The sequence below is a fragment of the Myiozetetes cayanensis genome, unplaced genomic scaffold (genome assembly GCF_022539395.1).
Source record: "Myiozetetes cayanensis isolate MyiCay16 unplaced genomic scaffold, myiCay2020 scf1, whole genome shotgun sequence".
NCBI classification, from domain to species: Eukaryota; Metazoa; Chordata; class Aves; order Passeriformes; family Tyrannidae; genus Myiozetetes; species Myiozetetes cayanensis.
The window spans coordinates 19,948,937-19,974,667 of NW_026086604.1; the positions used below are offsets into that span (position 1 = coordinate 19,948,937).

Genomic DNA, 25,731 nt, shown 5'->3' on the forward strand with positions numbered 1-25,731 from the left:
AGGAAAAGCAGTTATCTCACCAATCCAAGTGCTCTATTATCACCACAGATACAGGAGATTAGTAACTATTTGTTGTGTTATCAAAAAATAGGAATTGTAAAAGCAGATGATAAAGTGCCATGATCTTCTCTGGCCAAATAAGCAGAATTTAAAAAAAGATATTATGGACTTTTTAATGAGGTAATAGTGCAAGTGTCCAAGGCCTTGCCTTCAAGAGGAAAAAAAAAAGGTAATAGATTCCATTGTTGAAAGTCTCATGCTTGTGTGTTCCTGCTCAATCATTAATGCCTGTTCTGCTTTCACATATACTTTTTTTTCTGTCCATTGAATTGAAAAGGAAAGAATAGGGAATGGAAAAATCCTATAACTCATACACTTAAGTACTTACTCTATGTTAATGAGAACACAATTACAATAGTGTGTATACACTGACTTTATAGTATGAAAATATAATTATAGAAATTCAGACCTCTCTGGTAGCAAGAATTAATGCTGGAAGTATTAATACTTAAGTCAAAGATAATATTCAATTATGTCTTTTACACCTCTAAGCTTTATAGCCAACCACGGTATCAAGCTAATTCAGAGTTTTCACAGCTGCAGCATACTGAAGGATTTATGCTTAACATAAATCCTCAACTGCTACAGAAAGATTGTTAATATAAAAAGGAAAGAGAAATGTCAGAGAAAACATGTGGACCTTAGATTATAATTTTATATGGTACAAAATACAACTTAGGAAAGAAACAAGTAGAAGCACTAGTTAAAAAAAACTCCAACTTTAAAATATTATATTTTTAAAAACCAGAAAGTTACCTACTGCTGGCAGAGGAAAACTGAAATTGTGGGAAAACAAGTAAATGAAACAGCCAGTCCTCTAATGTACTAGTTGTGATGACAACTATGAGGGATACAGAACAGAGGGAGCACGTAAAAGAAACAAATTTAAAGTCTCCTTTTCTGTTTTGACTCATATCAGAAAATTTGTACGTGCAGTTACCTATTAGCACTATCATTTGCTGCTTGGATGCTGCTGTCTATTTGTAGGACTGTTTTATAATCAATGTATGCCTGTCGATACCGCTCCATTGACTCATTTGCCATTGCTCGTCGTAGAAGAGGCTTAAGGGAAAACGGCTGAAGCTCCAGAGCTCTGGAGAAAATAAAAGAGAAATACAGGATTGAAACAGAGTAACTGAAATAATAATAATAAAAATATTTTATAATATACACAACTATATATAACCTTGTGATTGCAGATGGGCTTTCCAGTAACATAACTAAGGAAAATGGGACTAAGTGGTTCACCCTAAATTCATTAATACTCTAAATTATCGTTTTGAAATGGTTAGTGTTTTTACTACAGCTTACTCTACTCTATGTGGAAAGCTGTGTTCATCACCAAGATATGTTAATGTAATGGCAGTTGTTTAAGAGTAAAAGCCACTTTTTTAAAGACATGCCTAGATCTACGAGAGTTTCAAGTATATGGTGCTTTTGCTTACGTAACTTTCAATTCTTCTTCCTTACAGGAAAGTATGCACATAAAAAATACAGTCAGTAAGACATGAATATACACCTGTCTTTGGCTTTTGGGTTTTAGCCTGTCTTGTGTCTGTTTACTCTTCTAATTGCCTAGTGAAACACAGTTCAACACTGTGCCATCAGAACATCACCTACTTTTCCAGCAACATGAAGAAGCAGTCCACAAAGGATTTATTTTCTTAAAGACTACTCTTTTTTTCAATCAGTAATTCTTGCTGAAGAGACAGAAGGATCAGCTTTGAAATACTGCAATTAAAATTAGTCTAGACAATTAGATTTCATGGAGTCATAAAGTAATTCAGGCTGAGATGTCCCTGTCCAACCCAGGTATGGTCAACTCCAAGATTAGAAAAGGTTGCTCAGGGCTTGATACAGCTGGGCCTTGAAAACCTCCAAGGGAACTTCTGCACAACATCTCTGGGCAATCTGTTGCAATGCCCTACACTGTTTATGAGGAGGTTTCTCCTAATACACAGTCCCAAACCTTGTGTGGTTCTATTTTTGTCTTTGCCTCTTGTCATCCCACAACACTGAGAGAAAGAGCCAGGATCCATCTGTGGATAATCTCCTCACAGGTACTGGCAGGCTGCTCCTAGAACCCCTGGAAGCCACTCTCCTCTAAGCTGAACAAACCCAGCCTCTCCTCTTCAGGGAAATACTCCAGAGTCCACAACCTCCTCTGTGACACTTCACTGAACTCACTCCAGGTGATCACTGCGGTTCTTGTACTTAGGAAGCTGAAAAGCAGCAGTTATCATAGTGTTGTCTAACAGATGCTGACTAGGAGGGGATAATCACCTCCCTCAAATCCCACTGGTTGTGCTCCTCTTTATAAGCGTAAGGAGGCTGTTGGCCTTCTCTGCTGTAAATTGGCTTTGCACCATTACTCCTCCTAAAACTAGAGAAACTATGATTTCTAGGAAAAACATTTCCAATTTCAACATCATAAATACTTCAAATGTTCCATTTCTCTCACGCTGCCACAACTGTGCACAACATCATAGCCCCCACAAAATGTCTGCAAAAATGCCTGACATTCTGTAACTCAGAAGAATATTAACACAGTTCAAGTTTTAAACATCAAGAATGAAGGGAAAAACAACCATAAACAAATTCAGGGGAAGACAACACTGCTTGAAGAACAGGGGGAATGGAAAACTACATTTTCAAGGCAGAGTGCAAAGAAGATACAGGGACCAAACCACACAACAGTACTGAGGAAACTAACATCAGTATGTGGGAGCCTTATTTCACTCTCTGTAACACCACCAAACCACAGTCCTGAGACAAGAGATCCAACACAAGGGTTTTTATACAAATCTAAGCCCCAAATATCTAAAACTCAAGAAAAGATAAATATTAAATACTTATTTTATATCACAAGTATCAGCACTACAAAACTTTTTACTTTGAAATCAAGTAACCTGTTTGTACATCTTTATGTTGTGTTGCCTAGAGAAGACTTGTTTGACATTGTCTAATTTACATGTGTTTGTAGTTTTGCATTCCTGCTTCCCAGGTTCTAAATTATTTCTGCCACTGAGCATCATGGGTCCTTGTGCATTCAGAAAATATGCACGACAGAAAGGACACTATCATTAAGCTCCCAATTGGTAAGAATACAAAACCCAAAACCATTGTATTACTGATTTCAGCTGAAGTCTCGAACACTTCAAACCTCCTGGAGAGAAAAATGTGATGGTTCTTGTTTTATTGACCAGCTGACTGTAGTCCTGCATGTTTTAACAAAATATTGCAAACGAGTCATTTTTTTTTCCGAAGCTGTTTAGTCAGGTAGAATATATACAGTAAGTTAAATATTTTGTTACTATGAAGGTACATGCTTATTTTATTTCTAGTTTTGGAAGCTGTTAGCAGCTGGGTTGTGCTGCTAACTTAACTGATTAATTAATATGATTTCTAATTGTTTTAGGATTTTTTTTTTGCACCTTAAGCCTCTGCATTACTAACTCAATCTATGAAAAAGTTTCAAAAATATATATCAGAAATACAGTTACTAATTTAGTGGAAGGCAATGTTTGGAAGTTATTGGAAGTGTCAGATCTTTTCTAACTCCTGTCTCCTTAAGAGCCAGAATAAACAGAAAGGACTTCAGTTCAATTCCCGAACAGCTATAATTACTGTTTATAACTATGCAAAGTACATATTAAAAAACCCCAAATCAAAATGACAAAGCAAACACAGAGAACACACACATATACACCATACACATGCTTGAAAGCAATTTCCAACTCTGTGATAGGCATCTTCCTTAACAAAGTTTTTACATACAACTTATTGCAGAACACCATTGTAAGCCTGCTTTTACATTAAAAATTTTAATCCTGCTATGCATCTCTATGTACACAAGAAGCTTAAAAACCGTCCTTAGACAGCAAGGTAGTAAGTTAAAAGTTACTCCTTCCCTAGGTTCTATATGATTGTTCACATAACTGACAAAGATATCTGTCATTTAGACAGGGAATCAGACTTTATTGATATTGTTCTTAGTCAAACTGCAATAGTAATATATCAGCTAAATGTTTAATCATCAGGAATGTTGCTCTACATAGGAGGTTTCAATTTACCTGTTACAATCCTGAATGCAGTCACTGCAGTTCCCTTCTTTGAGGTAACATGCTGCTCTGTTTGAGTACAAGATACTTAAATCATCTGGACTTTGTTCTCCTAAAAGAAGTTACAATTAAAATCAAAGACCATTACTAAAATGACACTCAAGAATTAAAGACTTGCATGCTCCAAGTTGCACTGCAGTGATGCAGTTTGCTGACACTGCAAAGCTGTAAGGAGCTTTACTTTATCATGTCACCTAGAACACGTAATTATTCAAACATAAATAAATGCCAACAGCTCTGCCTCAAGGAAATTAAAACATTACTTTTATTCCTATATTTTCTGTCACATGAATTGCTGTCTACTGAAATGAGAATTTACTGCACAGTGATTTACTGCCAAAATTCAGTAACAGACTAAGTTAGTTCATTTGTAGTTCCTTTAAATCGTCTCCCCTGGTGGTCCAGTGGTAAAGGCGCCGCGCTATCACCGCGGAGACCCGGGTTCGATTCCCGGTCAGTGCCACTCCCGGGCAGGTGGGGCTCGTTAGCCCTTAAAGGCAACCCACCTACGTCCTAAGGACCTCGCTGCCACCGTCCAAGCTCGCTTGGCCCCGGCAGATGAACCTTAGGATTAAAGGGTGGGCTCAGTTCCGCGCACACTGTGTCTCACCTAAAAAATCCAATGCGCAGGCTGGAAGGTGTAAAGACCTTCCCCGGATCTTCGCTCGCGAAGACTGGCCATTATTAAATCGTCTAAACAGTCTGGATTTAAGTATAAGGTATTACACTTACCTAGACCAATGACATATTCAATTGCTTCCGAGTATTTGCGCACAGCTTCTCCAAACTGTCCACTCTTAAATAACTCGTTTCCTTCGCTTTTTAGTTTCGCTGCAGTAGGAGGAAGCGAAGTATAACTGGTACCACCAGTCTCAGTCGTCTGAGACCCTGCGCTGTGCCACCTGGAGCTCCCAGATTCAGAGCCTTCACTCCTCTGCTCACTGTGCAAATAGCCATTAACTTCACCTTCATGGTCTGACAATTGCTTTTCTGGTTTTTTCTCCGATGTGCCTTTTTTTAATCCGCTCTCAGCGGGCTCCTTCTTCTTCTGCTTCTCTCTGTCCTCCGCCTTGCCGCCGCCTCCTTTGCTTCGGAACTTTCTGTGCGCGTTGCCCATGGCAGGCTCCCCGGCGGCTGCCCCGGCTGCCCCTGGCACAGCGGTTCCTGCAGGGAAGTTAATGAGCTGGGCGGGAGCCCGCATCATCGGAACGAACCACCGCCCTCACAACGGGGGTGCGGGGCTGACACAGGGCACGGGGCCAAATCCCGCAGGCATCCTACTCCTACCAAGATTTACCTGCTTCAGCAAACACTTCCGAGGACACAAGAAAAGCCCAACTTACAACTGTTGTTGAGAAGGTGTTACTATGAAATCTCATTTCTCCTTGCTGGTCACATGGGAACCCCTGTCCTGTAGCGCCAGAATGGTAGAGTTCACCTTGAAGTTAACTCTTTACATACTGGCTACTACCACACGGATACTTTGATTTGCCAGGACCAAATCAAAATGCTTGCATGCTGAAATTAGATCACACAGCTAACAACCAGTAACGTTGTGCACTTCAAAACTCTCCACAAATACAACACAGAATAAGGGGGATAAAAGCTTCTAAATACGTCTCGAGGAGTTTTCATTTAAACATAATGTCAAAACCCTCTTAATACGTACTTCTGATCATTCAATTTTCACTATTACTTATTACCAATTTAATTAGGAAAAGTTATAGAATAAGGGTATCAGATAGTAACACCTCCATTTTCCTTATGCACCTGAATCCCTACCAGATTACTACTGCAGCGTTCAAATAGAGGTTTCTGCAGAGAGCCTGACTCTTGATATTACTACTCACAGAAAGGCAACTCCGTGTTGTGGTACTCTAAAGATGCTGGGTTGTCACCTTCCCTTAACTTGAAATATTTATCTATCCAACAGAATTTTTTCATGCCTTCATATATTACAGTGATACTTCCAGTTGACTCAAACAAAACATCTGAAGTTGACTCTACATGAGCGAACTCCAGGTTTGTTACAAACGAATTTATTTTTGAATGCAAAAAATGTTACTGAAATCAAACTGAACAGGATGGGAAAGCATAAATTTTTAAAAAACCCAATAAATTCTCTAGTGTCTAACAGAAAAAAGCTCCAACTGCCTCTTCCCTAGCTGTGGTGTCTGTTTTGAAATACCATGTGGGCACAATAATACGATAGATCTACCCACACAGACATTTTTAGAAAACTTCATTATTTATACATACATTCAATAAAACAGAAAAAAAATTAAATGTCACAGACAAACAGGTGATAGGACAAGTTTTTAGAAAACACAGTAAAACACTCTTGAAGAGCATCCCAACTGCTAGAGACAAAGAAAACAAGAGAGGCAGATAAAATGATGTGAATGTCATTAATGCACTTCCTGAATACAGGAGAAAATTTCCTGAAGATGAAGTGCACAGAATCAGTCCTGGATTAAACTGGAAACACAGCACTTGGAGTCCCCCGGAAAATAGAAATACTCACAGTTACCTTGTTTAGTTGGTGGGTAGTACTAATTCCCTAAATATTTCTGGTCTGAGTAAACAACATGCACAAAATTGTACAGATATATTTCTCAAATATAGTTATCATCTTTCAGTTTCAGTGTTTACAACATAAACGAAGTTTCTGTATTGGTCTCTACAGAGAAATGTATTCGTGAAAGCAGCATTCTGGGCTAAACATAAAAAAATCAGTGCTTACGAACTTTTCTTTAAAAGAAAATTTAAGAAAGGTATTAAGAAGTATGGGCAGAATTTTGACCAGAATGACAACAAATAAAGTCTAGAAAGTATTTTAATTTATGTTACTACTAAAGTAAGAAACTTAAAATGGAAAGACCATCATAAAACTAAAAAAAAAACACACTTACTGAATACTCCAAAAGGAATACTTGCAGTTTGGGGGTTTTGTTTAATGGATGCCATTGTCTTTCATTTAAAATTAATTTCCAGCTACACAAAGTATTTATCCTCCAGAAGCATGGCACAAGAATAACAGTGGTAGAATGAAAAACAACGTATCTAAGTTCAGTTCACAGGGAATTCACCTATTATGAAGCCTGTAAACATTTTCATCCACTCTGGTTCAAAATTTTAAAATACTTTTTCTTCATTTGCCACACACTGTCAGCAAGTATCTCTTTTGCATTATGTGTTCTTGGTTTAGATCCTTGAGATTGTATCTGGATGGTTCTGAACCAGAAAATAAACCAAACTTCTCAAATAACTCTGATCTCCGCTTAGGAGCAGTCTCTTTTTATAAAAACAAAAAATGACTGACACTGTAATTGAGGGTTTTTCTTAACTTCAGGATATGCATTGCAAATGCCATTCTTGGGTGCATTTTCAAAATTGTTTGTTTTAATATGCACAAAATTTTCATATTGCAAGCTTCCAATAGAGCCTAAAAGCAAGAAGGTGGGCCCCACTGTGTTACACACTGTACAAATGAATTATAAATAAGGGTTCCTTCTTCAGAGAGATTACAATTCTTAAAAAAAACCAACCCAAAAATAGCAAATGAACAAAAACACAGGAAAAGGGATCACGGAATACAGAATAATTATTATATCAGATAACAAGGTGGCCAAATGTCTTCATACAAGACCTCATCAATAAGTCTTCTAACCATAAGGAGAACAGAGTAGAGACAATTACTCAAGACTACAATGGCAAAGAAACTTCTATTATAGTAACATTCTAGTCACAGAGACTAATGCAAAATAAGAGTTGGATAGGTGTGAATTCATATATGGCATAAAGGCCAGGAGATTAGGGATACAGAGCAGCCAGTAAGCATTAGCCAACATTATTGGTTGGTTAATCTCAAATACCTCAGAGTCTCAGTGGTAGAGGAGAGCAGAAAGCAACACCAGGAATGCCAAAAATACTACAGCAAGCACAACTGATCACTGGCGTAGTTAACTGTCTCCTACCAAACGCACTTTGCTTCTCAACAAATCAAAAACTTCAAAACACAAATCTAAGACCTTACTCACTGTTCTCTGTGAAAAGCCATGAAACATTAACACATTAGCTCTTCAGAGCTGAAGAAAACAAAAAATACTTTTCCCCTCAATCTCTAAATTGTAAACTTAGTAAGAATGCGTTAGGCTTACCAACTAGAATGTGAAATAAATGTGATCACATGACAGGACTACTGGACTGCCAGTGACTACATGACTAGATGTATAGAGAAAACATACATGATGTTTAGTCTACCTATTGCTGTTAGGTTCACAGAACATTTTTATTCATTAATTGAACTAAATTCTTATTTGTTTCGAGCTGCACAAGAAAACACAGAGTAATCTATGAAGATGCTTGCCACTTAAATCTCAAAACCAGTCCAAGTATTTCACATGAACACATATGCCATTGACGTCAGTTGACAATCCTCCCCTATGGTTAAAAGCCTAACCTTTCATCAACAGAATGGGAGTCTTCCTATGGAGCTCAGAAGGCACGTAGTCATCTGAATGTTCTCAGTGGAAAGCAACCCCAAATTAACTGATATTTAAGGCTAGGGACATGATCCATCCTTTCTTCCAGGGTTACAGCTGAGGAGACTTAGTGAACACCAACTGATTTTGAAAAATGTATTTACCTTAAACCTGTGTGCAAATAATGCATCATTATATCACACACGTACAGTCTAACATTCACGATTAAGTTGGAAAACTCACAGACTGGTTTAATTTCAAGATCAAGAACTACATAGGCACAGAAAACGTAAGTCACTGCTGTCATTCCTCATTACTCTTTCATTAAAAACCAAAAAAAGATTGATAGTTTTCAAAAGAAACAACAAAAATTACAGATCACTTGATCATTTTTACATCCGTTGATCCAATCAAGGGAAGAAAAATGCAGAATCAAAATGTGACGTGGGAACACAGGAGAGCTGTGCGAGAGAAAGATCTAAGCAACAAAAAATGTTCTTTAACCAAAAAATATTTGTAACTGGGTCCACATCAAAGGACAGGTATAAAATTACACAGGGCACAGGGAAGTAGGTGATTTATAGCAACATGTTCCCTCTGTCTCTGTTATACCCAATACAAAAAGGATTCCAAAGATGTGTAATAGAACTAGATTCTAGATTCACACTTGGATCTACTTTAAGCAGTGAGTGTAATTCTGGTCTTCAAAGAGGCAAAATTCTTTGCAAGTAAATATGGATGAATAAACACTGCAATAACAAAGGCAATGTTCTTTTCCTCAGGTTAAAATAAAATAGGAAATAATACAACATTACTTTTATCTCTGCCACTTCTTTCACATTCTTCTGTATTTTCTCCTCTTTCTTCATCACATTCTGAATCCTCTATCTCTTGAATGAGTATTCTTTTTCCTTTGCCTTGAGTCTCAGATACAGGCTTTAAACCTTTCAGTTTCTCTTCAATCTCCAGCAGATTTTTCTACAACAGACAACAGCAGAAGCCTTTCTTATTTTGTAAATAAATTATTATTTATATACAGCAAATATGTTCTATTAAATAATCCATGTGAGATACTGAAGAACTATCAAGATGTTAGCAATATAAAAAAGAGAGTAAATAAATGTGAATTTCCCAAGAGTTAGTATCAAAACCAAGATTAACACTCAATTTCTGTCTCTCTCAGAAGATATGACATAATAAATATTTTTCTTGAATTAACTGCTTAAAAAAAAAAAAAAAGTTGATTTGCTATTCTGACATTTGGCATGGTGTACTAAGAAGGCACATGAGGAAAACAAGCTCTCCACAAAATCTCCAAAAATAACCTAAAATCAAAATCAAAATTTATGCTATGGTGAATCTGATGTCTGATGGAGGAATGTAACTGATAAAACTAGAACCAAGAGACAATCATGTCTTAACAGTGTGGCAGGTCACTGCTGAATAATGAAAAGATTTGTTCTTCTAAGAGCTACAATTAGAGGATCAAACAGCTTCTCATTTCATAACATTTTTTATTAGTCAAAAAAACCCAATTTTAACTGCACTTGAAATCATAGAATTGCCAGGCTTGGAAGAGACCTTTAAGATCATAAAGTCCAACTATCAACCTGCACTGTCACTGTAACTCTTAAACCCCCAAACCACTTTACACTTCCAGAGCAGAGTAAGATACACCCAACATTACACACTATTCTGAATCTAATTCAGTGCTGTGTAAGGAAGTGCCATCTCAGTACTCCCTGTCTCAAGGCAAAAATAAGAACAGCATCAAGCAAGGATTCACATGGACAATTTCCTTGAAGAAGTCCAGTTACTGACAACCAATTTACTTTTCTGTTAGGGATTCTGGATATAAACATGCACTCTGTATATGTTCCATACACTCATATTTAGCTCAAGAGGGTTTTGAGGATCCTCCAAGCAAAGAGTAACTTGAAAAAAATGCCCTGCCAAACACTTGTCCTTTCTAGATGTGCCAGCCAAGGCACAATAGTTGGCACGGATAAGGACAAAGTACAGACATCTGCTCTGAGCTACAAAAGCATTGCTCAGCAAAGGAACTAATGCATTTAGATCTCCGGAAGAGTGTACTCAAAATGAGTATTTATGTCTGGTATTGAAAGAAGTCTCAGCACAGCCTGTTTGATACAACTTTTCACAAAGAGTGTTGTGGAGTTTTTCATCACAGACTCACGAGCTATTTAGCGATTCAGTCTTGCAAACAGAAAAAAACCACTCCAAATCTCTTTTAGAAACTCAAATCTAGAGACAGATGTAATTCCTTGGTTTATGTGACACTCAGGAACTATTCTGGAGAGGAATTTAGCTCCAAGAACAGCCCAGAAAGCATAAATGCTGTGTGTGAATTTGACACAACAGACTTGTACCTCTCTCACCGGTTCAAGCAATAGCAGTGATCAAATAACTCCATGGAAAGAAGCAGCAATCAGCAGCTGCTGGCAGCTTACACTACACCAACAAGAACTGGGCAGAATTCAGGTGATGAGACAATTCAACAGCATTCAAAAATCATAAGTAAAAAGTGTGGGGAGGAGCAATATGATGGAGTCATAAATAACAGAAAAAGAGCAGTTAACTATCAAAACTTCCCAGTACTAAAGATTCTCAGCACATGTAGAGTCCCAGTGCAAGGACTGTGTTCTAACCTGCAAAACACCCCCAAGATACCAATGAACAGACACAAACCAATCCTCTCCTAAATAGCTGAAGTAATAGCACAAGGATCATATCCTGACCTTGATTTTCAAAGAAAGCATCTTGGCTTTCTTAGATCCAAAATTAGCTATGAAGAATCCAGATTTATCAGAGGGTATCAAAGGTTTTTCATTCTAGCCTGGAGGTGAGAGATGAGAATCACACTGAAGGGAGGACAAAACCCAGGTCCTCTCCTTCTATGCTGACTTTATCACTACAACAATAAAAGCTTGGCATCTCTGTTGAATGTTTCTTTTGATTACGTGTCAAACTTAAATGCAGCTATCCCAATGGATCTTTTTAAAAGAAATTTCCAAATAATTTTTATCAGCTAAGACACTAATACTGAAAGTATGTTCAACAGCAAATTTTTAGGCACCTAAATTACATCAGTAGAGAAGATTTTTTTTCTCACAATTAAGTCGTGAACAGAAGATCTGACCACATTCAAGTACCTAATTTCCACCACTTGGGTCCTGGCAAACTGATCAACAGCACAGCAGATTGAGTGTGTCCTGAAAACTCATCTTCACATGAAAGAACATAAACTGTACTCGCTTTATGCTACAATTGCAAACAATCTCTTTCTAGCCATATTCAACTCACTGATCTCTACCTTAGCTATATGGTTTTCTGGTTCAACACACAATACTTTATTCAGATCCTCTATGGCTGATTGATAATTCTGCAGCTGACTGTGTACAGTGGCACGGCGCAGCAGAGCTACAAAGGAACAAAGCGTATTAGTTATGTATTTAAAGCATAAAGTGGCTAAAAGTACACTATTTTTTTCTAGACACATTAAGTGTACAGTCATTTTTAAAATTTTGCATTTACTTCATAATGATTCTATATTAGTAATAAATGTTCTCTTGATAATTTTCAATAATGCAATTTCACGACACCTTTTCAGATAACAATCATGAATTCTGAAGCATCTTTTCATATTACTAAATTTTTTCCCTACACCCATGCATATATACGTAGCTACATTCAAGTCTTTGCCCTCATAAAAGATTAAATCAGCAACTTTCATTGCTTTCATGTTGCTTTTAAGGAAATTAATATTTCAGTGTGGGCATTAGGGAAGTATTACCCTGCATGAATACAAGAGTGCTTATAGTCATCCTATGACAAACAAGTGTTAACTCCACGCTACCATATAAGAATACTCATTACCGATCAACAGAATGAACTGCATAAAACCTCCCTAACTCCCCAAAAAACTGTTGAAATTACTTTTGGGAGCTACACTGTTTCCTTAATGATACTTGGACCTGATCTAAAGCTCAGTTAAGTCAACTAACAACATGAATGGGCATACAGCATCTTATTTGCTAGAGAGAAAACAGTAGATAGAAGGGCAGCTTTATGTTCTACTTTACCTTTTATGTTGCCAGGTTCCATATCTAGTACCTTCTCACAATCCTGCAAAGCACTGTCCCAGTCCTGAAGTTTGATTTCTGCTTGAGCTTTGTTATTATATGCAGCTGCAGTCGGTATTACTGATATACTCCTAAAAAAAGGGAATATTAACCATGGTGGGCTCATAATCAGAAAACCTGAATGTAGAAACTCTGCACTACTAGAACCTGAAAACAGTGTTACAACAATATTAATACTGATATTCTAACCACAGTGGTGGTTAGAAACTCTCTCCTGTAAGACCAGAGGCAACCATCCACCACCTAATTTACTGTCTTCAGAGGCCTGTTGCTTGCCAGGGCTAAGACCCGAGACGTTGCACAGAAGATGCCACAGCTCATCTGTCACTTAAACTACTCCCTGCCATCATGTAGGCTCCAACAAAACTGCCAAATGAAACCTTTGAGAGTGCCAAGAATAATCACAGAGCTCTGGTGGTTATGGTGAAGAGCTTGCGGATGAGGGGCACAAATGGGCTTCTCCTTGATCTTGTTTGTAAAAGGCAAAGATTCTGGGAAGAGTGGACAACAGCAAAGTGCTGGGGGTACAGCACCCTGGAATACTCACACTTTCCTTATAAAAAAAGCATAGCTGGAGGACAGACAAGATCAAGTGTTTGTACACAAATAAATGCACAATGCACAGGGAACATGGGGAACAGAAAAGAATAAAAAAAATAAAAGGTCTGTCTCAGTGGGGTAAGAGAGATGGTGGGATAACCTGTGCACTCAATTCCCATTCAGCTTGAACTTTTCTGCTTTTGAAACAAATACAACAGAGGTCCTGTAGCAACAACCTCTACTTACATAAATAAAGCCAAAGTCTGAATGTAGTCCACTGAACACTAAATAAGACAAGCACTTTTTAAAAGTCTTATTTTTATTAATCTTGTGTTCACACACTTTTTTTCTGTACTGTTATGAATTACAGTGTTATGATGAAGCTGCACACAGTGATTTTATCTCCTAAGAATAGATTATAGAAGCAATTGTACTTATTCACACTTGAGACAATCCTATCAATGAGACAATCCTACAAAACATTTAATTACAATTAATTTAGTTTCTCAACACACTGCTTATCCTTGTTTTCGTAAACATGCCCTTGAATCTCAACTGTTTTGAAAAATCTGAAGAAGTTTGTGATACTTGCAGACTGCATTTCATCACTAGCCACATCTCTTCCTGATAAATAAAAATTAGTATCAGTATGCAACAGTGCTCTAAGTATTTTTCTGTCAAATCTTTTTTGCCCTTTTGAAAATAATCTAATTGTCATCAGTTACTTCAATTACATTGCTCTAAACGTAATATTCACAAGTAACAGTCATTAAAATACAAGAACACAAGAGTATTTACTCACCGAGCATAATACGTCACTGCTTCCATATAATCACCAATGGCAAAGGCTTCATTGCCCTTTTCTTTTTCACGAGTAGCAATAAAGATTTTCTCTCTCTTTGTCATTCCTAGCAAAAAATATTTCTATGTAACAACAACTAACAACTTGGACAGATGTAATCAAAACACCGTCAGCTAAAATACTTTGAATGTCACAATCTGCATATTTTTCTTAAAAAGCACATGGCTTATTAAAAGACAAATTTGTATTTTATTTTCTGTAGTAAAACCTAAATTCTTCTGATAGACATACAATTCAGAGTGTAAGCTGAAAACAGTTGGCTAACCTCTACCATTCATTTAGAACACCAGATTTATGCTTTACTTCTTTACCTAGAGCTCTCAACCTAAACGTAATATAAACATTCTAAATGATTATTAACATAAGACTAGATTTTTTTCAAATACAGCTTCAAGTTCAGTTGATGATCTAACAACTTTCAGCATATCTAGGGGTTGAAAAATAAAGACACTAACTCTATGATAAATTTATATTTATATTCACACTCTGCAACACATTATTACACTTAAAGAAAAATTACGTTTCTAAGACATTACCAGTTGTGTCTATTGTATTTTTGATAACAGGTTGACTTGGCCTACTGAAGAATCTTGATTTTGAGTTACTTTCTTCACAGCTTTCATCAATTTTAGAACATTCCTTTTCCACATCGAACCTTGAATTAATAAAAATGACAAATTCAATAACTCCCCATAGCAAGACTCATCAACTAATAGAAAGGTGTACTGTATTTATATTATAAACCAAAAGAAAAGCGATAAAGTGTTCAATTATGTGTGACTAGTTAGGAAAAAGGTGTTTAGTCTTAACTCCCTCCCTTGTGGTGTAGTTTTTGTGTGCTTCTCTTGCTTATATATTACTCCCTCTCTTCCTCCTCAGAAAAATCTCTGCCTCACCTCCTCACCATCTCCCCCAAAAACAAAACATTTAAGAATTAGTATCATCAGGCTTAATCCCAGCCCCATCAAACAGCTCTATTAACCTCTGCCAAAATAACTAAGAAACAGCTTCAAAGCAATTAATAGAGTAAACCTGAGAGAGATTTCAGAATTGTCTCAGATGCTTCCAAAGCTACTCTGAAGCAGCTTTTGAAAACAGTGTTTGGGAATTCATGTAAAGAAATACTGCTGCCATAGTCCTATAAAACAAGTATGGTAATAACCAATTCCTACACTAACTAGAAACACTATGCTTGAAGGTTTTTTGTGTAGAGCTTAATGAAAAACAGCGTTTGTTTTCCATAGTGATCTTGACAATACAAATAATATCTGAAATAGAGATACCATTTTGAAAATTTATCAAATTCAAAACCTTTTCAGGCAAAACTAATTGTTCTCCATTTTTAATCTGATCTTTTGCTAGCTTACTGTTATCTTTTTATTATAAATTAACCACATTTCAAGTAAGTGTTTTTAAAATAAGAAGTGAAATGTTTTGTTCAGGAATTGCCTCAAGAACGAAAGTTTTGAAATTATCCACAAAATGTTTTGAAAACCTGACATGCTTCAAATTGGAAAATTTCTTTCAAACAACTTCTGTTTCAGTATACTCATAATTCAAAATAAATACATTATAGGGGAAAATTCACAAACTGTAGCATTATCAGCATGCTAAAGCACTTAAAGATTGTGTATATAAAACTGCAAACAAAATCCACAAATTATTACTTTGGAAATTTGGATTACAGTGGGAAGAAGGATGCAAGAATAAATTGTTGCAGAAGTTATTCTGACAACCTACTTTCTTTGTCCACATTTTACCAGGAAAGCCCCAGTATATACATGAAAATAACTGATACGCACACCTGTTTGCAAAAACACCACCTTATGCAGAACAGGGTTTTGTAGGCATTCTGGAGTAGAGTTTCATTACCCTTCTTTCCCCCCCCACCACTCCAATATCTAGATTTAGCTCCCCATCTACAGCACTGGAAACTCGAGACTCCTCACTCTGATTCTACAGCACCACATTCCATATTTCAGGAACTCGACAAACGCTTCTACCATGCAAAACAGAGAATTATGTGCTTTCCCCCCCTCTGTGTTCAACAATTTAGCTATCAATCTGTCACACAACTTGGGAGGGTAATAAACCACCATTACGTGATGCAGAGAGTGTCTTTATATCAGGGCTCCATCCACTCTCAAAATAGCTACTGTCTAAAACTCTATTATGTGTAATTGCATCTGAGTAAACTGATGCACCTGCCTGAAGCTCATTCTTTGAGGTCAGTAGGGTTCAGTGCAGGAGTAAATATTCATCAGTTTTGTTTTTCATTTAGAATTGTGGCTTTAGGTATAGAGAAGATCAAATTTATAAGCCCATGTAATATAATTCTAGAACTGCTTTTAAAAAATTCAGTAATTAATTGCAATTCCTCGCTTTTATGTATCTCTATAGAGTTATATCTTTGATGCTGAACGGAAAAATTAAATCTGAAAAGAAAAAAAAAATAAATCAGTCTTTATTTTTCTGATTACTTGTTGTACTTCACACAGCTGGTCCAAAAGCATAGACTAACCTGTTCCCAGGTGTTAGCAACACAAAGTATCATTTGGATTTTAACAGAATATTTATTAAGAAAAAATGAAGCTTCATAGAAATGTTACAGTTCCCTGAAGTGCTGACCTTAATACTATGTTTCTGGAAAATACAAGTGTGTTCCCTAATTAAACAAATAAATAAGATTTACTAAAAACTTAAATATAAAGGATTTAACCTACTTTTCCCATTCACTGTAATCCCGTGGAATGTTTTTCTTGTTTCTTTGTTTGTTTTGCAGTGTTTTGTTCTGAAAGAGAACCAAACAGCCAGTAAGACAATTTTTTGCAGTGGAAACTGCAGAGCCTTTTTTTCTTTGTTTGTTTTTCAGTTTTGTTTCTGAAACACATATTCTGAGTAACCAATGCTATTTGTGACTAATCTCAGCATAATCTTGAAAATGTAATTTGTGTTGCTTTAAAGAAAATCTTCATGCATTTCACATATCATTGTAACCTGAGGAGCTCTTCAGTCTTACATTTTCTCTCCCTTACCTTGTTACAGGTCACAGAGGCACTGAATAAAACCTTGAGATAGGAGACTGCTCTTTCCTAATTAGTATCTTGTGACGCCATGTTCCCAACCATCTCTTCAACCCAGCAAGGGAGAACTCAGTTTTGGGACAATCCAGCTTTGCGATGAGGTGTTGCACATGAAGATTGAATCAGTAACTTCATTTTAGGCACGCCTTTTCCAGGAGAATACAATGCATAAATTTTGATAATCCCTGGAACCCTCACCACAAACTTATACATCATTGACTTCAAAATAGTGCCTGGACTTCTTTTGAGTTTTTAGCACTCCACTAAAGTAAATTCCTAAAATGATTTACATTCATTCTAGCTTTTAGACAAGCTCCATCACTGGGGTTTGCTTTACCTAAAATTTATATTTAGAATCTTCCTGCAACAATCTGTCCCAAAACCAGATCTGACTGACTTGTATTGCAGCCCATCTCCTACACCAATGGAACCTGTTTCCATAACTGTCACCTTTGGCATCAATCCTTCTTCTCTCATGAGACTTTATTTCTGATATGTCCCTCCCTGGTTGTTGACTTCAAAATACTTAATAGCAAGGTGTGGTTCCCAACAGGTATTTCAAAGTGGAACAGCCAGTTCAAAATACTCCCATCTACTCTGTCCTGGCCATTTTGCCCTTCTATTACTTTGTCATCCATCATTCACTAAGTTATACCACTGTAATTCTTCGTAGAGTTGCAGATTTACAATTTTCTGTGTTCAAACAAACAATAAAGATCACAGTACAGTCCCCAAATATCTGCATCAGTTCAACTGGACCAAAGAAATAAGTAGCAGGCTCTCAAACTTGCTTTATGAGTGGTGACACTGTAACAAGGACATACTTCTGCAGTTGCATGTAAACAACTCAATTTACATAATGCAAATGTGACTCTTCCTGTAAACACTTCTGACTATCTATAATGTTAGGTTACACAAACTTTTCTAGTATGTAACTTCAGAATTACTCTTAATGTTCTGTCTTTCAAGAATCTAGACAAAATGACAAATACATTTAGTGATCAGCGTATGTTTGGAGGAGGGAACTCCTAAATATGCCTTCCTGAAACATGAGTTATCATTATATATGTATCCTGGTGTATATTACAAATATAGTAATTTAATAAATACCAAATCTTTTTTTCAAACCATAAGTTATTAACTTAAATGAGCACAAAAATACTGAAACCAGCAGAAGAAAATGCATAAGGTACTTACAGTAATGCAACTTCAACTTAGGGAGAGAACTACAGCATGTACTTTTAAGGAATAAGGCAAAAGCATTGACTCAAAAATCAATTTTAAAAAATCTAGGCCTCATACTCTTGAGACAATTGTAACAAAGTTGTGGTTCCAGCAGAGTCTGGAATTTCTTCATCAGTAATATTTCAGAGCACCTCGTCCAACGAAAGATACATGCTGTTTGCATGCTGTGGGACTAAAAAAAAAGTAAAAATCTTTGTGCTGGTCATTTTTCTTGCCAGAACTCACAACACGTGGATATCACAGGTTCTGAAGCCCAGTGAACATTTTCAATGGACCAAAGAGCAACACACAGACTGGCTTCAGTTCTGATGACATGGAATTTGTCCTTGCTTCTCCTGTGGGCCCTGCATGCTGGCCTAAGACACTGCTATAATGTGTCAAGCATCCAGTATTCTTTTTTAGTTCAGAATATCCAAAATAACATGAGGGCTATATAGATCCCATCACAGTAGATTTTTATAATGTAAACCTTGGAATGTGTGATGCATGCCCTGGACATGTAGCATGAGGAGGTATTTGAGGACAGAAATCTTTCTGGAATAGTATTAGCAAACCATGTTTGGCAGAAGAACGTATGCTGAAATCCCATAAATGCAGTCTTTTGAGCATGAATATTTTAAACCCATGCTTTACTTTTCTCCTGGAAGAAGTGAGGCAGTGTGACAGAAAAACAAGGATGTAAGACAAACTTCCACATTGTGTTAAAGAGGAAATTATTGCATAAACTTAACTCTTTTTCTACTCATTTTTGGAAAATTTTCCCCATGACTTCACATCAGTAAAAAGAAAACACTATATAGAATTATAAGCTATCAGCAGTGAACTGAAACTCTACCTACATTTTGTATCTGGTTACAGACAAAACTAGATGCTTCCATTTACCAAACTGGTACTCACTGGTGCAATCCAGTGTTTTAGGGTCAATAAGAATTTCCAGAATTGGTTTAAATGAAGATGTTGAACTTTTTATGCATCAGATCAGATGAATAGTCTCCAATCAAGTAATAACACAAAATTACAGAAAGGTTTGTGCATTTCTTTCTAGCAGAAAAGAGAAATTTATCATGCCAACTTTAAACTTGATACCACTTAAAAAATTATATAATGCCAGTCTGAAAATTAATTAGTAATAACTGATTAACAAAACATGTTTAAAAACTGTAATATTACACATAGCTTTATCAGAGAAAGAAAAGAAAAAAAGGTGATTATGTACATTCAAATTTTTTTGAGATATCATATTACAAACATAAATTTAGTGTATACTATAGAAACAGTTTCTTTTTATTCAGTAGTGATCTAGTAGTGATGTAACTGTACTGCTGCATAAAAAGACTGAATTCTAAAACGTAGTTTCAGGCCTCCCTTCTCTCTTCCAGGACAGGTTACAGTTATTTCAGAGGCCATCTTCTTGGACAAAAGGAATGGAAATCACATGCCACAGATAAAGTAAATCTGTATCTAGGTTTCCTGAGTAATACTGCTAACATCTAAACCTTGTAAGGAGAACAAAAGGTGAAGAACAAAAGAACAAAGCTTGACCTGAAGACTGTTGCATGGTTTAAAGTAGGAGAAAAAATGTGAATAAATATTTTTATCTTTGGATGGAGAACACAACCTCTTTAGTAAAACTGTGTATCCTAGATTTCAAGACACTTCCTGCTATTTTATGTTTACCTTCCAACCTGGATTCACTGAGTTCAGCTGGTATTTTATTTACCATTTTCTGTTGAAACAAGCACTCATGCAGTACTAGCTGACAACAAGAAGCAGTTTCTGACAACAAGCAGTTTCTGACAACACAGGAACAAAAATCAGGCATTTACTAATATATTAAATATATATTAATAAACTAATATATTACTATAATAATAATATATAATGGCCAGTCTTCGCGAGCGAAGATCCGGGGAAGGTCTTTACACCTTCCAGCCTGCGCATTGGATTTTTTAGGTGAGACACAGTGTGCGCGGAACTGAGCCCACCCTTTAATCCTAAGGTTCATCTGCCGGGGCCAAGCGAGCTTGGACGGTGGCAGCGAGGTCCTTAGGACGTAGGTGGGTTGCCTTTAAGGGCTAACGAGCCCCACCTGCCCGGGAGTGTCCCTGACCGGGAATCGAACCCGGGTCTGGCGGTGACAGCGCCGCGCCCTTACCACTAGACCACCAGGGGCTCCAATATATTACTAATATATTAAAAAAATACAAAACAATAAATAAGAAATATCACATGACCTCTAAGGATACTTTCATCACATTTCTGATTCCCAAACATCCAAAAAGAAAAATATTTGTTGTAGCAATGTCCCAGAATTTTAAAGAAAATTTTGAGAATCGGACTGAAGTGATCTATGACAACACCCTACAATTGAGAAAAATTCTATCCCACACCTGTTTGTCTGCCAATCCTCCCAGCAGCACCACATTTAGTATTAGCAAGAAAAGCCAGTCACAGACAAAACCGATTTTAGGCAGGAAAAAAAAAAAACACATAAGGAAACTAATACCTAGGAAAAATATAAGTATTTGTTCTTAATTGTGAAGATTTGTTAAGTGTGCTTAATGGCTAAATTAGGAAGTATGCTATATGACTGCAGTGGGAATGGCAACTCAAGGTAGAAAAAAACAAGGGCAATCAAAGACAGCACAACCCAATACAGAAATGGGTACAGAATGAAACAATTGGTGCAGAAGATCTAACATCCACAGCATATCTGTTTCAGGGTATTTATTTTGGACTAGCTCCTGTCTGGCCCATGGAACAAAAGCCTACTGGCAGCTGGAGAAAATCTCCTGGCATAATTTCATCCAAAAGAAACCCAATTCATATGCTTAAAAACCATTCTGAAACATGAATCAAAGAACATAAAAGAGGGTTTAAGGAGGTCTGCTCCAGCAGTGAGTTCTTGATCCGAATTAAAACATTATTACAAGACACATGCTAGTACAAAGAAAGCACTTTTGTTTAAGCATTGGCCTCTCACAAGGGAGCTTAAAGGTTTTTATTTTCTGGTTAGTAAAATAAATCTAATAAGAAAGGTTCAATGATTGGAAGTTTGTTCATACAAAATTTCCCAATTTTAGAAAAACATATAATTAACACACATTAGAAAACTGGAGATACCTGCTTAGCAGGAAGACAGCTGCTGGAACAACGAATGGGAGGCAAGTTATCTTGACTTTCATTTGGTGTGTCTGTTCTCAGGAACTGTGATTTCTTATCATCTTCATTCATTTCTGTCACCCAGCTCTGAAAATAAATAAATAAAATATCTCTACCTTAAGGCAGTAGGACAGATATACTTCACAGTCTACAATCACCCTAACAACTATACTTACAGAACATTGCTATTAATGGGGAAAAGTAATTAAGAAAAAAAAGCAATAGTGCTTTTTTGAATACAAAGTAATCCACAAAAAGAAAACATCTGTAGAGTTAAAATAGGCACTAAAGGTTCAGTGACATTAACTCAAGAAAACAATTACAAAGCTACAACATAGTCGTTTGATCATTTCATCATTTAATCAAATAATTACATTCTACTTAGGCCCAAGAAGAGGAAGATTGATACATCAAAGTGATTATATTATGGACCATTATAAATTAGATACTGTACCATCAGCTCATCATTAATTGTTTCCCACTCTTCAGCTGTGAAATCAGAAGCTGTGGCTGCAGGCTTATCTTTTCTCAGAGCTCTGCTCCTTGGATCTAAATGCTCAATACGCTTTTCACAAACCAAGGTAAGTTCAGGGTAACATCCCTCTTCACCAGACCTTTCACATGCAAAGATATAAAAGTTAACAAAAAAGAAACTAAATTGCACTGTGTCCTCCATATTTCCCTCCATCTGTAGTCACTACAATGACTGTAGAGGACTATTTCCCTGTTACAATTCAATTTTACTGTCATCTAATAACATTTTCATCAGAAAATTCCAGTTGACCCTCAACCATTTTCCAATGTCCATACATATACAGTTCAAATTATCATCACAGTGCTCAAAAAAAAAGTTTGTGTCATTTTCAGCAAAAGTTAAACAGTGTGGTACCTGAAATTACCAGAGTCAGGCAAGAAGGATCATAATAGAACGAAAATAGAGCACAGCATTTTGAAAAAAACCTGACAGTCAGTTACTCAAACCTTTTTGATGGTTAAATCAGGACTTGGATTTCTAGTGTTATTATTGGGACACTTTTAACATGATTACTTTAACTCTGTATTTTAATTTTTAAATTAGAAAGTCACAAAGAGGTTCAGGCAGATACAAGTATCTAGGTAAGGGTTCCCTCAAATTTTACAGAACAGGAATATAATTATTAATGAAGATAAGAAAATATGTTTACCTTAATACTCTGAGAATCTTTTCCAGGTGCTTAACATCTGTGCATTTTTCAATGAATTTGTAATCCAGATGACTAATAGGTATTTGATATGTTTTAGTGGTTCCTTGGTCCAGCAAAAATGGTACTGACTCATCACCCATAACTAAACATTAAAAGGAAAAAAATTTAGTGATCCTGTAGGTACTTAGTTACATTTTGAAGCAATGCCAATTTAAGGAAAAAACCTGCTCATGCTCCACTCTCTTATGCAAGTAGATCTACTGTCACAAAAGAAAAAAATTCAGATTTGAAGACCTGATCATATGAGCTGTTCTCGTCAGGGTTTACTGACAGAAGTATGGTTGCATATGAGAGATGCTTTGTATGAAGAGTATATGCAACTCTACTGCTTCTGCAAAGCAGAACAATTCAGAAAGACTGCTTAAACAAAAATTGCCAATTTTTACCTACTACAATCTCAACTTTTCTTTAAATACAATATAATACTACCTATTTAAGCAAGTATGATAATCATGAAGGATAAGATGGTGCAGGAGACTGCTTTTTTCAAAGGGAAGATGTTAACCAACATTGTATCTAAAGAAATAATAACCTTTGCCTTCTCTGTAGCAAAAATAAATCCAGTTTTCTTTGCTCACTAACTGCATTTTCTGGGTCTCTGATTATATTACAGTAGTAATATAAGCCTTTTCCAGTAAGTATGTAACTGATAAAGTGAGGGGTTCAAATGGGACAGACACTTCTGCCTCCCTGTTCTTCGATCTGTTCATCTGCATCTTTTTCTGTTTTGATCCCAAGCTCTATGGAGCTGAAATTCTTCACTCTTTCCCCCTTTATATAGTGCATAAAGCGATAAGTTATTTTTAACAAGTACAAGATGAGCAGCTAGCTAATGTGCAATAACAACTATGTGCAAATATAAACCCAGTTAAAATAACTGTGTTCTAATGACTAACATAACTACACCTATTAAATTGTAGTTGCACAAAAAATGTTTACAATATATTATCACTCAAATAATAACTGGTCAATAATTAGGTGACCGTAACAGAGATCCTGCCCCAAGACCTTACAGTTTCTGTACTGAAAAAGAAACATCACGCATGGAAAGCCGTACGAATGCAGTAAATAATTAAACAGGAGTAAAAAGTTCATCACAAACCAGCGCCTTCTCCCGTTTCAGTATTTTCATGGAAAGGAGGGAGCTACCCGGGGCACGGCGCCGACACGGACACCGCGGCTGCTCGGGGGCACGGCACAGCCACAGCCCGGAGCGCCCCCTCCAACACCCCTTCCACATCCCCCGGGGTCAGGAATTTACCTGGGGAGCGGCACCCACCGCCGGGGCCCGGGCAGCGCCGCCAGACCGAGCTTAGCAACTGCTGCTATGTACAACATGGCGGCGCGGACACGGCGCTGTCCTCCCCACGGACACCCTGGCCAGGCTCCCAAAGAGCCCCGCCGAGCTCCACTGGCGACACGGGCGTCACCCGCCCGATTCCGGCACCCACCTGCCCGGTGCCGCGCTGCCTCCGGTGCCGCGCTGCCTCCGGACCCGCACACGGCCGCCCCTCAGCCGCGGCCGCCCTCCCTTCGCTGCCCGGCGCGCAGGCGCGGCTGCGGTCAGGCCTGAGGGGAGCGGCGGCGCCGCCCGCCCCCACCTGCTGCGGGGGCAGATACAGCACCTGGGGGTGAAGGTTTGATAATCGTCACTCTCTTGTTTTCAGTGTAGTATTTTACTCAGGCAGTCCCCTCCCAATGCCGGCATCCCCCCGTGCCCACACCAGTGCTGCCCGTCAGCCCTGCAGTTCCCGGCGCTGCTCCCTACAGCAAGTCCCCGATGGCAGAGGATGCTCTTCTCCGCATGCCTGGCAGAAAGAAGCACCCACCGTGCCCCCAAACCTTCGATAGCAATGCTCCTGCCCTCTCCTCCTCACCCTTCTGAGCAGCCACGGCAGTAGCGACCCTTCTTTCTGTTATTCAGGCATAAGATGCACATTATGCAGGCCAGGCTGGTGTAGCAAAAAGGCTATCACTTACACCCGAGCGTATCTGGTTTCCCGGAAAAACCTAGTCTTAACAGCAGAGATCAGATAAATAGGAAAATCTTAACCAACAGCTCCAAAACAACATCTCAGACTGCTTTTCTTTATCCTCTATAACAAACCACTGCAGCTCATTTATGAGCCAGAACAGTCACGCACACTTTAAAGATACCTTATTACAACGGTGAGTTAAACATGGTATCTCAATGTAACACCATCATTAGCACCATCAAAACTGAGATCAAGTACACACAATTCAGCAGTATTTTGTAGTAGAATTTAGTACTACTGCATAACACACATTCCAAACAGAAAGATGCAAAAAGTTTTGGCTTCTCAAAACAAAATCACCACCTTGATCTTTCTATTACAGACCCCTGAGAAGTCATCCAAAAAGCAAAACAAGATGCTATAGTTTTGGGATGTTACCCAATTTATCTTTGTAACACATTATTTTTTCCTTGAGTACTAATTCTTTCCTTGAGTACAAACTAGTCAAACAGCACTTTCGTAATTTCTTTTTCCACATTGCTTTTTAATGTTTACCTTGCCTCACTCTCCCTCTTCTTTCCCAAGAGATGATTTTTTGACACTTCCAGACATCCATACCTTTAACACATCCACAATTTGGTGCTCTCAAGTCTTAAGAAATCCAGATCTGTATTTCAGACCTAGCCTTGAGTATGCCTCTATTTCTTTTCAGTGGAATTTATTCAAACCACAGTTATTTTATGCAATTCACAGAAGTCCAAAGAACATTTAACAAAGTTAAAATGCAAATA

General features: G+C 37.4%; 1 protein-coding gene across 4 annotated transcripts in view; it reads right to left on the minus strand.

Moving 5' to 3' along the window:
* The window catches only part of SPAG1 (sperm associated antigen 1), a 39,746-nt gene extending 14,133 nt beyond the window's left edge, over positions 1-25,613 (minus strand). The window contains exons 1-14 of one of the 4 annotated variants that reach the window (XM_050315143.1): positions 24,842-25,613; positions 24,416-24,589; positions 22,905-23,046; positions 22,175-22,334; positions 21,682-21,807; positions 16,954-17,021; positions 14,767-14,885; positions 14,171-14,276; positions 12,769-12,899; positions 12,000-12,106; positions 9,481-9,643; positions 4,914-5,345; positions 4,134-4,233; positions 1,001-1,153 (exon numbers count right to left, since the gene is read on the minus strand). In XM_050315143.1, the coding sequence (XP_050171100.1) occupies positions 1,001-1,153; positions 4,134-4,233; positions 4,914-5,345; positions 9,481-9,643; positions 12,000-12,106; positions 12,769-12,899; positions 14,171-14,276; positions 14,767-14,885; positions 16,954-17,021; positions 21,682-21,807; positions 22,175-22,334; positions 22,905-23,044 (1,805 nt within the window). In that variant the 5' untranslated portion in view covers positions 23,045-23,046; positions 24,416-24,589; positions 24,842-25,613. The other 3 variants (XM_050315134.1, XM_050315154.1, XM_050315165.1) reach the window with 3 other exon arrangements.
* Positions 25,614-25,731: the final 118 nt, after the last annotated feature.